The sequence below is a fragment of the Phragmites australis genome, chromosome 1 (genome assembly GCF_958298935.1).
Source record: "Phragmites australis chromosome 1, lpPhrAust1.1, whole genome shotgun sequence".
Lineage (NCBI taxonomy): Eukaryota > Viridiplantae > Streptophyta > Magnoliopsida > Poales > Poaceae > Phragmites > Phragmites australis.
The window spans coordinates 34,507,859-34,523,135 of NC_084921.1; the positions used below are offsets into that span (position 1 = coordinate 34,507,859).

General features: G+C 45.7%; 1 protein-coding gene across 1 annotated transcript; it reads left to right on the forward strand.

Moving 5' to 3' along the window:
- The first annotated feature begins 4,537 nt into the window (after positions 1–4,537).
- On the forward strand, positions 4,538–6,850 carry LOC133916305 (cytochrome P450 CYP72A616-like). The gene is made up of 5 exons (XM_062359926.1): positions 4,538–5,029; positions 5,171–5,394; positions 5,494–5,735; positions 5,850–6,234; positions 6,328–6,850. Exons 1-5 carry the CDS (start codon positions 4,747–4,749, stop codon positions 6,751–6,753), a joined length of 1,560 nt encoding a protein of 519 aa, XP_062215910.1. The 5' UTR covers positions 4,538–4,746; the 3' UTR covers positions 6,754–6,850.
- The last annotated feature ends 8,427 nt before the right edge of the window (positions 6,851–15,277 follow it).

Consider the following 15,277-nt stretch of genomic DNA (forward strand, 5'->3'; position numbering starts at 1 on the left):
GCAAATGTCGGCTGGCAAGGTGGACGACGGGCAGGGATCCAGACAGAGGAGGACCGAGGGAGGCAGCGACAATGGCGGTGGCGAATGCGGCTCGGGCTAGGGCTCCTTGCGGGTTGCGGCTTGGACGCATGCAATGAAGTGTGTTAGGGTTGCGACCTTGCTTCACACGATTAAAGGTATGCTCACTTGGCCCATTGGTCGCCACCTAACTGGAGTAGTCGCCACATGATGCCATGGCGCTATAGCAGACGTCATATATTCCAAGCTGTGGCGTCGGCGTGGTGAGAAACGGATTGTCGCCACGGTGATATAGTGACGTTATGGCGACCCCTAACAACTATGGGTATAGGCACTCCCAACCGAGCACACAAGACAAAAAAAACATCCCTGTATGCAAGGGGCTTATTATATTTGTTGCTTTCTGCATGCAAGGTACCCAGCAATTTTCTAATGCAACACGCCCGTTGAGAGAAGGGGAGACATGCATATGTATATACTTATGGGCTGCGACAACATTTATCACAGGCCACATTTTAACGTGGCATCAATACTCGTTACAATAAGCACTGCTGGGTTAACAAGAGCAACGGGCAGTTAGTTCATGATGTTCATGGCCCATGTAGGTAGTAAGCACTAGTTAGGCAGGAGAATACAAGATACAACATTTTTGTTGACATCACCACCATAAGTTAGTTCATTCTCCTATACCCATCCTTCAGGGAGCAAGCAAGATGACACACAGCTAGGAACAAAAGAACGAAACAGGACACCTGCTCTTTTTCTTTGGGCAACGGGCCGGGAGGCAAAAACAGCAAGATGCGGCCTAACGGTGATTACTGTAGATATTGGCAGAGGGAAATAACACTAGTTATTGACAGGGCACACATCCCAATGGATTATACTTGCTTTCGAATCAGATAATGCACCTAGCTACTGGAGCACTTAGCAATTCCACTGTCTTTACTGTAGGCGTCATGACATGGTAGATTTGCTTGTTTGGAATTATTGTGTTGTTTTCTCAACTGTATCTTTCCAGACACACACCAAACCCGGTTTGTTGCAGAAGTTATTAATTTTATTGCATTCCTTTATCGAAAATGTTGTGCTCTAACTAAGGGGATCAGAGGGCATTCGGGTGGTAGCTATTATGGGGATGGATCATCGCTGTCCCCCAAATGACTGAAGCAGATGAGCAATCAGGAACTTCAAAAAGAGCACCCCCAGGCAAGGATCAAGGCCTTCGTTATAGATGGCAATCGAGTGCGATAGGTACAGGTAGTACTTTTCTATATCCGTACTTGCAAATTTTTATTTGCCCACGGGCGTACACGTCATATTACATATGGCTTTACAACATATCTAATCACCACACAAGGAGCATCTTCTGCAATTCGTTATGCAGGGGACAGAACCACATTAAGCCAAGAACAACTCCTGAAGAACACTAACAGATCTCTCTCCAAACCACAACCCCAAAATTAAATGTATATACTATTACTAGAACAATCCAACCGATCAGCAGATCAACGCCAATCATGTGTTGCCTGACACTGACTTGCTTGTCCCAGCAATTAGCTTCTCATATCCAGAAACAATACAACAACCGCGGGATCACAAAGGCAACATAGGATATGAATTAGAGAGAAGAGGAAATGGGAATCGAGCCGACCTGGGCCATGGGCTCGGTGGGGGCGAGGAGTGTGTCGGCGGTGGTGATGAGGATGGCCTTGTGCGTGATGTCACCGTAGATGGCCTGTCGGTAGTCGTATTACTCTTGCGCCCCCATCAGCTCCCACCTCACAACCCCAGTGGCCACCCCTGCCTCCACGGCCACCTCAGCCACGACCGTCCCAAGCAGCCGCCTCTCGTTGCGGCCGAGCATAGGCGCGGCACCGCCATTATGTTGAGGAGAGCGGGCGCGTTAGGTGATGTGGCCCAGTGCCAGGAGCGGGTGGTGGCGTCTCCGTGCCGTCCCTAGCGTTGCGCGCGATGTGTGTGTGTGTGTGTGTGCACGTGTGATCGAGCGGTTGGGCTCTAGGGGCTATGGACGGGTGGCATGGTGGCAGTCGAGCGAATGATGATGGATGGGGGGGATGGGTGCCGCGGTGGTGAACGAAGGCAAGTACAAAGGAGTGTCCGAGTAGGAGTGCGGGAGTGACGCTTGATGTGTCCATGTGTGAGTGATGGCGGGGTGGGGGCGGGGGGTGAAGCGTTGGAATAGTAGGGTTAGGGACTTAGGGTAAGTCGGACCCACCTGTCATGTATATAGATGGGTAAATAGGTTCCACAGGTATAAGTATGTCTTGTCCATACCCGTTTACCCGTCGGGTAGTAAATTGCGCCCACGAACATGCTCGCAGGCAGCAAATAAGAAACAAACCCGACCCTATTAGGGTATTTACCCAAGAGTAAATGGGTAAAACTGCCATCCCTAGCCTTCGTCCGTGACGAAGGCAAGAGCCCCTTGGGCCTCTCTCGTGAGGGTACCCGTGAGGTCTCGCGGAAGGCCCTAAAGGGCTGTACACGCAAGCCCAAGTGAAGATACCCCGCAATTATTCCTTGGGACTTGCCAGGGCCAGATGGCACTCTGCGAATCCTAGTTCTCTTAACTTCCACACGACGCGGCGGGAGATCTAGGACATGAGCTACAGTGCTCCGCATGTCCCTAGGGGTAGGGTAGCCAATAGAAGCATGACGGTAAATATCCTTTGTGGCCTCTCAAAAGTTACATCCATGCCCAAGTAGGTGAGTCCCGGTGGCATTCCCGTAATATCTGAGTAGGGGTAAACCTGTAATCGGCCAGCCATGTGCGACAATAAGGGGTGTTTGTCACAGCGCCAACTCCAAACTCCACCATGGATTTGGGGGGAGCTCTGCCAAACACCCCAGCTCCACCAATTTTCAGAACACTCAACTCCATAGAGCAGGCCGGGTCGTAGTTCATTTTGGTGGAGTAGCTCCACTTGTCACAGCATCCATGTAGTTGGGGGTAATTACCCTAATTGCCACTAGGGTAACCCCTGACTCGCTCTTGCTCGCTCGAGTCGCCTCTTTCTCAGCTCTCCCAACTCGCTCTTCCCAAACCCTAGAACGTTGCTGTCCTCTTCGGCCGTCGCCACCACCAAGACATCGGAAACAGAGCCCTCTGCACACCCTAAAGTCTCTAGATGTCGCTTCACATCTCCTCTGACCTCCTCGATATCCTCTACACCTCACTGCGTCGCTGGACGTTGCCATGCATCCCCGGTCTCGTCCCCTCTCCTCCCCCGGTGTCCTCCTCACTATTTGCCCATCAAGGAAGCATCCCCTCTGGTGTCTCCCCTGGCTAATCCTGCCCACACCTCCTCAAGCTCGCTCCTGCTGCTTGTCCCAAGTCAAGGTGAGCTCGGTTCACTCCCCAGATTTGATGATGGTCTTTGATGTCTCAATAGGCTGAATAAGATAATATGATGATGGTCTTGATGTCTCAATGGGCTGTGATTTACAATATCATCCTTGTGTCAATGCGAATTCCTGCTCATCTTCAAGTTGCATTCTCTTGATTTTGTTTCAGTTTCATCTTCCTTGTAGATGTGATGTTGATAAGCATCTGTTGGTTGATGCAGCATATTGATTTACAAGAATGTTGTTTTACAGGAGCACCATATTGATTTGATTTGTCAAATCAGTGGAAGCAGCTTTGCAAAATCTATAAGTGGTTTAGCCCCCTTGATATTCAGTTCAATAGTTCTCGTACACTTAACAATTGTTCTTTGAACGTTCAGTTTTGCAGTTCAGTTGCAATTGTTCAGTTCAGTAGTTCTTCGATGAACTTTAATTGTTGTTTTACAAGAATGTTGTTTGACAATATCCTAATATTCCTCTCTGAAAATAGTGACCAACATTGCAACAATCAAATTGAAAAAAAAGAATAAACACTCACAAATGCTACTAATGTGTAAGTGACAACACAGGGGTAGCACTGTCAAGTCACCAAAAAATCTCTCATTTCCGGAGCTAGAGTCAACATGTTAGCTAAACACCCTCTTAGCACCTCAAGATCCACTATGGATCTGCTCCACCGTAGATTTATGGAGTAGAGCTAAAAAACCTGGAGTGGAACTATCCCAAATCCTCAATGGATGGCTGATTAAGCCATTTCTACACTTTGCATTACCTCCAATAGCTTCACTCTCTTGTTCTTCACTCCCTGGGAACTTGAGAGCACTGCTGCTGTGATTTCTTGCCACAACAGTAGCAAACTAGCAAAGTCTTTATTTCTACCGTGCAGAACATTCGAAGGTGACATTTTCTATATTGATTTTGGAAATGTACGTAACTTGTAAGAACTTGGTTAGACTTCTTACCTTCTGTTTTCCTCCTGTCGCTGTTTTCCTTCACGGATAAGACTACGACATGCGAACATAGCAACTAGGAAACAACCGAGTAACTACCCACACAGCATTTCCATGGAAACTATGTGCTGTTACTCGTCTATTCACCGTAGTTAGCACAGAAGAAGAGCTGAACCCAACTCTAGAAAGTGTTTACTCATCCCCGCCACAAAACTGAATAGGACCACGGAAAATGCAGCGAAACAAGGAAGCAAGCGAAGAAACGATCCAAGTCGCCATGGGAGGCAGCTTCCTCTGACTGTGATCAAAGAAAAATCAAGGACGCGGCATGGATCAGCCTCCTATAAGTTGAGCCCAGTGCCGTTCGTTGCGAACCGTGCACAATCACAGAAGCTTGATTCGATCGAAAGCGATGGCGATCGGTGCACTGGAGGAGCTGCTCTACGTGCTGGGAGGCCTGGTGGCCCTGTGGTTCGCCTGGCGGGCGCTGGAGTGGGGCTGGCTCAGCCCGCAGAGGCTAGGCCGGGCCCTGAGGGCCCAGGGCCTCCACGGCACCGCATACCGCTTCCCGGCCGGCGACCTGAAGGAGGAGGCGCGTCTCCGCGCTGCGGAACGAACCAAGCCGATGCCTCTGTTGTCGCATGGCATCAGCGCTCGCGTAGAGCCACTCGTCCACAACACCGTCAAGGAACATGGTACGGCGTGCTCTGCTAATCGACTGCTCAAATAGTGAAAGTTAAAACTTACCGGCATCTGCATGCGTTCGTCGGTTAGTTCTGGACTCATGGTTGGGACTTTTTTGGTTAATTTCTTGAATGGAAAAACTGAACCGGCAGGTAAAATCTCGATGGTATGGGACGGTCCGACACCGAGAGTGATCATCAGTGATCCCAAGCTGGTCCGGGAAGTCCTATCGAACAAGTTCGGGCACTTCAGAAAATCCGAGCTGCCCTCCAACTTCATCAAGCTGATCGGCAAGGGGCTGGCGAGCCACGAAGGCGAGAAATGGGTCTTTCATCGCAAGATCATCAACCAGGCTTTCCATCTCGAGAAGTTGAAGGTATTGGATTTACTCTGCAAATTACTACTCGATACTCGTTATCAATGAAGTCCGAGTGAAGCTCGAGTAAATGGGCCGGCTAATTGTTTAACATTGCAGAAAATGCTGCCGGCTATCACTGCCTGCACGAGTGAGCTGATAGGCAGATGGGAGGACTCGATGGGGTCTGGCAAGGCGCAGGAGATAGATGTCTGGCCGGAGCTGCGAGACCTTACCGGCGACGCCATCTCCCGCGCGGCGTTTGGCAGCAGCTTAAGTGAAGGGAGAAGGATTTTCCGGATACAATCGGAGCAAATTCAGCTAGCAAATCACATGACAAACCTGTACATCCCGGGTTACACGTACGTGAGCTCATATCACTCACTCAGAGCCTTATCCATAAGTAATTTAGTTTTCTATTCAGACGTACACGTAGTGGTTGAAATTCACCTGTATTCAAAATTTATTTCTTGAAGCTTCCTACCGACCAAACTCAACAGAAGGATAAAAGCAAATGCACGAGAGGTCGAAGCGCTCCTGAAAGGCATCATCACCAAGAGGGAGAGGGCCATGAAGAACGGTCATGCCGATGACAGCGACATGCTAGGCTTGCTAATGCAGTCCAATATCAAAGAGAGCCAGGAAAGTGGAAGCTCCAAACAAATGATGACCATGGACGACATAATTGGCGAGCTGAAGCTGTTCTACTTCGCCGGAATGGAAACGACTTCTGTTCTGCTCACATGGACAATGGTGGTGCTGAGCATGCATCCCGAGTGGCAGGACCGTGCGAGGGAGGAGGTCCTGCGTGTTTTCGGGAAGAAACAGCCGGATCTTGACGGTGCAAATCAGCTGAAAATCGTGAGTATTTACTGCTACTTTCGATCACGGCTGCTAGCTATCTTTTATTTTTCTCAGTTGTAGAGTTGCTTAGATTTGACTCGCATGTGGCAGGTGACCACGGTGCTATACGAGGTTCTTAGGCTGTACCCACCGATCACATTGATTGAACGGCAAACATACAAGGAGATGGAGCTGGGAGGGATCGAGTACCCACCTGGAGTGAAACTCTTGCTACCAATCGTGACCATTCACCACGACCCAGATCTGTGGGGAGAAGACGCCGACGAGTTCAGGCCGGAGAGGTTCGCGGAGGGGATCTCCAAGGCATCCAAGGACGCGCCGGCGTTCATCCCGTTCGGCTGGGGACCACGGATATGCATCGGCCAGAACTTCGCCCTGCTCGAAGCCAAGATAGCACTGAGCATGATCCTGCAACGCTTCTCGTTTGGGCTCTCACCGTCCTACACGCATGCGCCGTTCCCCGTCTCTACGCTGCAGCCGGATCACGGGGCAGAGATTATGCTCAAGAAACTCTAATCGTTTTACTTGCATTGACATATATGATCATCGTATCGTGTGATATGGACGTTTATCGCTCTGCTGGAGATAAATAAGACACCAGAGAATAATACTAGATGTGCACATATATATATATATATATATATATATATATATATATATATATATATATATATATATATATATATATATATATATGCACAACTTAGCACATGTCTTACGGTAATGAACAATAACTCAAACTAGCGATGGTATATATACATCATTCATGCAAAATCAATTTTGATACAATAACTCAAAAAGATTGTTGGGTTAGTTACGTTTCTCACCTTGTTGAGGGTGGTATTATCATGCTGCAATATGCAGATAATACAATATATTATAAATCCAGCATGATGTGGTTAAGGCCATCAATCTCAAATTATTGCTTTATATTTATCAATTGATGTATTTTCTAAAGATAAATTTTCAAAAGAATGAGATGTTGATGATAGGAGGTGACACTGATGTTTTGAACACATGTGCAAATCTTTTTCATTATTAGATTGGATATTTTCCATAAAGATACTTAGGTGTCCCAGTCAGTCCTAGTAGACTGCACATTCTTGATTGGATAATGCTAGAAGAGAAAATTATAAAAACACTTGATATTTAGAAGGGTGGTTTACTTTCTATTGGAGAAAGAATTACTTTGATCAATGCTAGTCTGTCAAATGTATCTACTTACCATATGTCCATGTACTTGCTTCCTAGAACAGTGATAAAAAAAAACATTGACAAGGCCAGAAGAATTTTTTTTTGGTAAGGAGGTGGGGTAAAAAAGAGATATCATCTTGTTAAATGTAATATTTTCTGCAAACCTAAGAAAAAAAGGTGGATTGGGGATCAAAAGTTTGTCCAAAATGAATATTGCCCTTTTGTGCAAGTAGTGGTGGAAACTGGATAAAAAGGAATGCATGTGGCAACAAATTGTAAAAAGAAAATATCTCAATTCCTCTATTATGGCTAATGTGAAACATAAATAGAGGGATTCTCCTTGCTGGTATGATCTTGTTAAGATCAGATATATGTACTTGCATGATAGAAGAATCTCAGTTAGAAATGAGAGGAATACTAGATTCTAGAAAGATGCTTGGGTTACTCTCCTAAACCATTATGTGAGCTTTTTCCAAGTCTTATATGGGATTTGTGTTGAAAATGAAATTATGGTTAGAAATGCCTATGATAAAAGTTGTAGCCTATCTTTTAAAAGATGACCGAATAATGAGTTACAATCTCTGTGGATTTTTATTCAGAATGTGGTTGCTCAAATAACCTTGGATGATTATGAGGATTCTGTTTTTGGGGTAATTGAAAAAAGTGGGTGTTTCACTGTTAAGTCCATGTATAAATACTTAGTGAGAGGTTCTCCTAATGTTTATTTTGATCATATGTGGAAAGCAAAAATCCCATTGAAAATTAAGATTTGGTTCTTAGAACAAAAAGCATTGCTCACTAAAGATAATATGATTATGTGGCATTGGATTGGTGATGGTACTTGTTATTTTTTACTCAGAAAGAATCTTGCGTCCTTCTATTTTTCCTATGTCCTGTGCCTAAGTCAGTATGGGGTTTTGTTGTTTGGTTTCTTGGTGCTGGTTCGATTCCTAACACTATTTAATATTATTATAATTGGATCAACTCTTTTCTGCCTCATGGAAAAATTTTCCATGTGGTTGGTTTAGTTGCAGTATGATGGGTTATTTGGAAAGCATGTTTTGATTAAAAAAATGATATATGATTCTAGTGAAATAATATTTCATGCTTTCTCTTTCTCAAAAATTTGGGCAGATCTTTTGAAGGACATAAGTAAGGAGGAGTTGATGAAATACACTCAAGGTCTGTTGAAAACTATCACTACTACAAAACATCACGTATGTAGCGCCCCATTAGTGCTGGTTCAACAGTAATCAGCACTCAAAACATATCAGTGCCGGTTCTTAAACTCCCGCGCGTGAACAACAGCTAAGGAGATAAGAACCGGCACTGATAGTCACTATCGGTATCGGTTCTTGATTGGAACCGGCACTGATACATCAGTGTCAGTTTTAACCACGAACTAGCACTGATAATCAGTATCAGTACCGGTTCTAGCCATGAACCTGCAATGATGATTGCTACCGTTACGGCTCATCCTAAAAAATTCATAACTTTTTCACACGAAGTCGGATAGGGAAAAACCTTTATATGAAAATTATAGATCTCGATGAGATCTACAACTTTGTAGCTGAAACTTTTTAATTTGAAGTCATTTAAATACCCAAATAATTATAATAAAGTTGCAGCAGCGGTCGATGACAGCTCACATTAAAAAATTCATAACTTTTTCATGAAGTTAGATGGGGAAAAAACTTCGTAGTTGATCATTTTTTTTATTTGAGATCATTTAGATATCCAAATAGCTATTCAAAAGTTCGGTCAGAAGATGTCAAAAGGATTTATTTTGCTACTATACTCACAAATGGACGATAGCTGAGATGGTTAGAGGGGTAATGCGTGCACATAGACTGTGATGTCTTGAGTTCGAGTCTTCGTTGCCGCATGCAAGCGAGTATCATGTGATTTTGCTAATATTGAACGTGATCTGGTAGGCAGCCTCTGGTCGGGTGCGGTTGCAAAAAAAAATTGAAACTTTTTTTGACCTGAAAAACGTTGAATGGAGACCAACTATCAGTGCCGGTTGGTGGCTCCAACCGGCACTGATAGTGATTTTCAGTGCCGATTTCATACCCCGCACATCAGTGCCGAGTAATCAGTGTCGGTTCAAAACCCGTGGCTGATAGCGATTTTGAACCAGCACTAATGAGGTGTTTTGGTGGTGTGTGATGAATGTGCGAGGGCTCTACCTAGCACTGGTGTGACGATCTCTAACAATTAGGACGGCGGAGAAGAGCATAATCCTTCTGATGACGAAGAAGAGGACCACTGAAGGCCTTTATTTTCTGTTTTATCAGTTCAGCGTATCCCTGATGGATGATGATACTCTATCTGAAACTAGTTTCTTTGGAGTACTTTTGGTAGTTTCTGCTTGCAGCGCAGTTTACTGTCTAGCCTAGTATTACTACCCCTATAAACGTTTTTTTTTTCTCATTCTATCTTTTCTGCGGTGGATGTAAGACAATACAATGTTTGTGGTTTTATTATATAGTAATAGAAATGGGGTTTCCCTATGTTCAAAAATAAAAGAAGAAAAGGCAATAATAAAAAAAACTCAACCACGGGGAAAGACATCATCCTAGCTTTGTCTTAAAAGAGAGGAAGCCGCAAGCAACTGAGTTCAAATCTGGGTGGGTGGTCTTGTAAGATCGATTACTCTCTAATATGCAATCAGATAGGGGTGAATAATTTCAGAAGGCAAATTCAAATTTTAATTCATCCTAATTAAAAAACAATTTATTCTCGTATTCTGTTCTAGATAGATTGCTATCACATCAATAAAAATAATATACAGAAAGATATGTAGGTCCGATGGCCCTCAAATTTTAACAGTAAAAACTATACAACGTTTCGAAACTACTAGCTCAACAAGAATCAAGTCAATCAGATATATGGATCAAAATTTATGAGCCTCGCAAGCAAACTGTGAGAGATGATAAAATAAATAAATTTAATCCTAGTTTCATGATTATGCAAGAATTAAAAAATTCAACCAACCAAAATTTTCAGAGGCTTACCTAGATGCTCTTGGATGGATCAAAGCAAGATAAATTATGTTAACCAAATGATTTAAAAAAATCAAAACCAGAAGACAAAACAAGAACACGAACCACGAACGAAATCATCAACTTACAGAATTTGACTTCATTGTATATACAAGTTCACAACAAGATACATCTCCACATCATCCCAATAAGAATTTCTACGAAATCCCAAACCATAGATTAGTTCTCTCTCTTTCTTAACCTCTCTCTAAGCCGCGGCCACCACTTTTCTCGAAAAAAACACCACCACCGGCACACCTGATCGGATCCTTCTTATTTGCCTCAGCACCACGTCAGCGCATACACACCATGCAACCACCGAACACCAAGCCTCCGGCCTTTTTCATTTTTTTCATTCGGCTGCATGCATGACAAGCCATCAAGACTCCAGGGTCCAGGCCGACACCCTGCCGTGCGGCTCCAGGTCACGATATACGCATGCATGCTAACGCCTGCTGACTTGGTTTCCTTTTTTATTCCGGTTTATTAGTCTGTACACGTACAAAAGCCAATGCACCACATGCACGAGCTTCCGATGCATGTACATGCCTCCATCGTCTCTCAATCGGTTTGCATCAAACCGGCCCGAGCCACCTCCTGCGTCTGCTCGCCACGCAGCGCACACACCGCGCGTGAGCTGGCCAGTCCGCGAACTCACGCAGCTGCTCGCCCGACTACACCGCTCGGCCACCACGCCCCACGACCTCAGGTACGTCCGCGCTTCCCACGACGCACCTCACCGCAATGCCGTCTTGTTGCTCTTCCGTGCCATGGCCTAGCGTACACGATCCATTTCACATCATACACTATATCTCCGGTGTACATCTTATGATGCTATTAATCTTTATGGGAACTGTTTCCTATCCTAAATGTTTCGCATGACCTACTGATTGTCTTCACCGATTGATGACGTGTAGCCTCGAAGATGATTGAGAAACATAACCAACAAGAATTCAACGGAATTATCATTTACTTTTAGTGGAACATTTAGACAGAAAGAAATAGAAGAATTTTTTAAGGTGAGCATCTTCATGCACTCTAGGTGTCCATTAAAATTAAGGAGGTTGATCAACGCCAAGAAGCTTTCTCGCTCACCTAGTTTCTTCTCCCTCTGTTGCTATTTGTGATTTGTGATCACCTTCAATAAACCAGGTGAAACCCCCCCTCTTGTTGGGTGTCTTGTAGTTGTTGGGTGTCTTGTCTTCCACCCAATTTTTTTTTCATCTAAACTTCTCTTTCCTTGTTTAATAAAATCGACAGATCTCATGTCATTGTTAAAAAAAAACCTCATGACTACTTTGACCTCAGTTCTTCCTTAAACAAACCAATTTTCCGAGCATATACCTAACTTGACTAAATATCAATCCACACAATATATGAACATCATTATTATGCGAAACACTTTGTTATTTTTGCCAATTTCACCATAAATCTAATTTTTCATCATACATGATTTCACATGCCTGAGACTGATGAATAAGTCTTGTGTATTAGTTAGTTAGTTAGTTAGTCAGTCAATTGGTTAGGCTCTGAAACGTGCAAAGTTTATGTTGAGAGCTTTTTTCAGGTAAGTTGAGTTAGTAGTTTAGTTCGAGTTTAGTTAGCACTACTGCAAAAAGGCACAAGAGTGCCGGTTGAAAAATGACTGCAGTGCTAATTTTTCAACCGGTACTCTTTATTCGGCACTGATACTCAAATAGTATCAGTACCGGTTCCACAACCGGCACAGTAACTGACTATCACTGCTGGTTTCGAGACACGAACCTGCAGTGATAGGTGCACCGCGAGCCAAAAAAAAAAGAGAACGAGCCGGCTCGAAAACGAGCTGGCTCGGCTGCTGGTACCGTCGACGTGCTCCACCGCCACGCCCGCTCCTCCGTCAAACTCCACTCGCTCGAGAACAAATCCCCAATCCCCAAATCGACATACACCACAACATCACAGCCCAATCCCCAACATCACACCACAACATCACATACACTTCACGGGAACACAAAACTGACAAACAACATGGGAACACAAAAACATTGACGAGGAGCAAAGATCGGTGGGATCCAAATCCACCTTCATGTATGACTCTAGTTTGGTGGAATCTAGAACGATGCACACATCCAAAACGAGCACGAGGAGCAAAGATCGGTGGAATCCAAAAGTATCTTCTTGATTATTGGTTATTACCACTAGCAAATCCTCCTTGGAGGCTTCCAACGGCTCCACACTCTGTTCTTCTGCAGGTACCCTTCCTTGGTGACGAACTTGCAAATGCGGCCCCATTTAGAGGAATCAAACGGGTGCCTGCACAAGACATTGCACATGCACACAATGTCAAACACACACAGCAGATACTTCTCTCCATACATAGCGACATGGGTAGGCAGGCAGCTCACAGCTTCTCGATTCTGAGGAAGGCGATGTCGTAGGCCAACGAGTAGACCACCAGCGCCTGCGAGAAACAAACGCAGATGAAATCAAAACATGGGCAGCACGCCCGGTCCTTGGAACGGAAGGGGGGGAGTTTGGGACCGACCTTTGAGGCAGGGACGTCCAGGTAGAGCTTGCTGGAGAGGATTCGGTTGCGGCGGAGGGACTCCGCGGGGGCGGGTGCCGGCGAATGGTCGCGCTGCGAGGGTTGCGCCTCCAGCCGGGGGCTTCTGCCGCCGCGCTAGTGCGCGCTTGCCGCGGAGGAGAGGAACAACAGTTGCGGTGCCGGCAGATGGAGAGCGCATGAGATCCAGAGGGAGAGTGGTCGGAGAGGAGGGATAGATGGGGGAGAGCGAGCGCGTGTGGATAAGGACGAGTGCGTGAGGGAGAGACGCGCGTGAGGATAAGGTCAAGAACTGAGCGCATGGCCGAGCCGTGGATGCGAGAGGGTGAGCCAAAATCGTATTCCATAAAAATTTTGGGTCTAGGCCAGGCATCAGTGCCGGTTTCAAAAAAAACCGTCACTGATGTTTTTATTAGAAACTGGCACTGACAGTTCATATCAGTGTCGGTTCTAAGCGGTTTTATCATGATTTGAGCGTGAGAGGGTAAGAATCGGCAGTGATACGCTTTCACTGCTGTTTCTTGTATAACCGGCAGTGATGAGGTGCTACTTATAGCTAGTTCTGTAGTAGTGTAGTAATCTGTTAGAGTCACACGGCTGTAAGTTGGTGGTGGATCACGTCTCACAGATCGTGCCTTAGATGTAGGAGATAATCGTTGTATCCATTTGCCAATAAATAGTGAAGAAAACCCTTGACGCTATGCTTTCAGGCAGCACAAACTATGAATCTCCGGTCTAAAGAAATTCAGTTATTGTTCATCATCTGAAAACGAGCTATTTTTTGTCAGCTAACTTTAGATCGATCGGTGAGCTGTGAGAGCGAGTGATTTCTTCCAACATTTGGTACCAAAGCTGAGCCACAATCCGGGGTGAAAACATGTTGTCATCTCCGGTGGGTACACAATCATGGACTCCTCTACGGTGCAGCTGACCCCATTAGCCAACACCTCCTCCGCATCGGCCATGACACCGTGATGATGGCGGTCAAGGGATTATTGTGCAGCGTGTTGTGAAGAAGGTTGATGGTTCTTTGGTGTACTCGGTGCTGACTCGAACCAACTATGACGATTGGTCTGTAATAATGAAGGTGATGCTTCAAGCAAGGGAGATGTGGGATGCTATCGATCAAGGTGGCATGGAGATACAAGAAGACAAGATGGCGCTCAAGGCCATCTTGCGCAATGTGCCAACTGAGATGATCTCGATCATCGCCAACAAGCCCAGCGCCAAGGAAGCGTGCGATTCCATCAAGACGATGTAAGTTGGTGTCGATCAAGTACATGAGGCCAATGCACACCAATTGCACCGGGAATTCGAGGAGATAGTCTTCCACGACGGTGAGAATATTGATGATTTTGCAATGTTCTTGTCAGGACTTATGAGCTTGCTTAAGGTTCTCAGCATCGAGATCGAAGGAGAAAGAGTGGTGTAGAAACTGTTGCATGTTGTTCCTCCCCCAACTCCAGCAAATTGCCTTGTCCATTGAGACTCTCCTCGATCTTGAGGCACTGACCATGGGGGATGTGGTCGGTCGCTTGAAGGTGGCTAAAGAACAATATAGCGATGGTTGTCACGCCAACTCCAACACAAAGGGCAAGTTGCTACTCACCAAAGAAGAGTGGATGGCTAGGCTCAAGGATTGCCAACAAGGAAGTGATTCCTCCATAGAGCCAAGAAGGGGTGCCGAAAATCGGCATCATGGGCATGGCAGGTGTACTGACGTTGGAACACGCAACGACAACTGTGTCTGCAATGAGAAAGATTATTCCCAATACAAGTGCAGGAATTGTGGCAAGCTTGGCCACAGGGCTAGAGATTGCTGGCAACCCAAGCGCAACGAGAAGACCCTCCTGGCCGAAGTTGAGGACGATCAGTCGGCGCTGCTCAAGGCGCACGCCTGCAATGTGAAGCCAACACCATCGCCAGCGTAGGGCAGTACAGTGGGAGGGAGTACCCACATTCATGAGCGCTCAGACAAGCCTCGTTGTTGATGCCGCCAAACAAGACAAAGTGTGGTACATGGACACTGGAGCCACGAACCACATGACCAAGCACAGTGAGTTCTTCACAAATCTCTACATGATGGTGATGGGCTCTGTGAGATGGATCTATCGTCAACACCCACGACATTGGCACAGTTCTCCTCGTGGGACACGATGGTGAACATTGCTGATGGATGTTTACTACATCCTGGAGCTCTGAGCCAATATCCTGAGCATCAGTCAAGTCGACGAAAATGACAGAAAAGTGGAAATCG

What these genes read in the sequence shown, in the direction of transcription:
- LOC133916305 (XM_062359926.1), top strand. Translation starts at nt 4,747, where the DNA reads ATGGCGATCGGTGCACTGGAGGAGCTGCTCTACGTGCTGGGAGGCCTG. An exon ending in TCCATCTCGAGAAGTTGAAG is followed by an intron (nt 5,395 to 5,493) that starts GTATTGGATTTA and finishes TTAACATTGCAG; the next exon opens with AAAATGCTGCCGGCTATCAC. An exon ending in GTGCAAATCAGCTGAAAATC is followed by an intron (nt 6,235 to 6,327) that starts GTGAGTATTTAC and finishes CGCATGTGGCAG; the next exon opens with GTGACCACGGTGCTATACGA.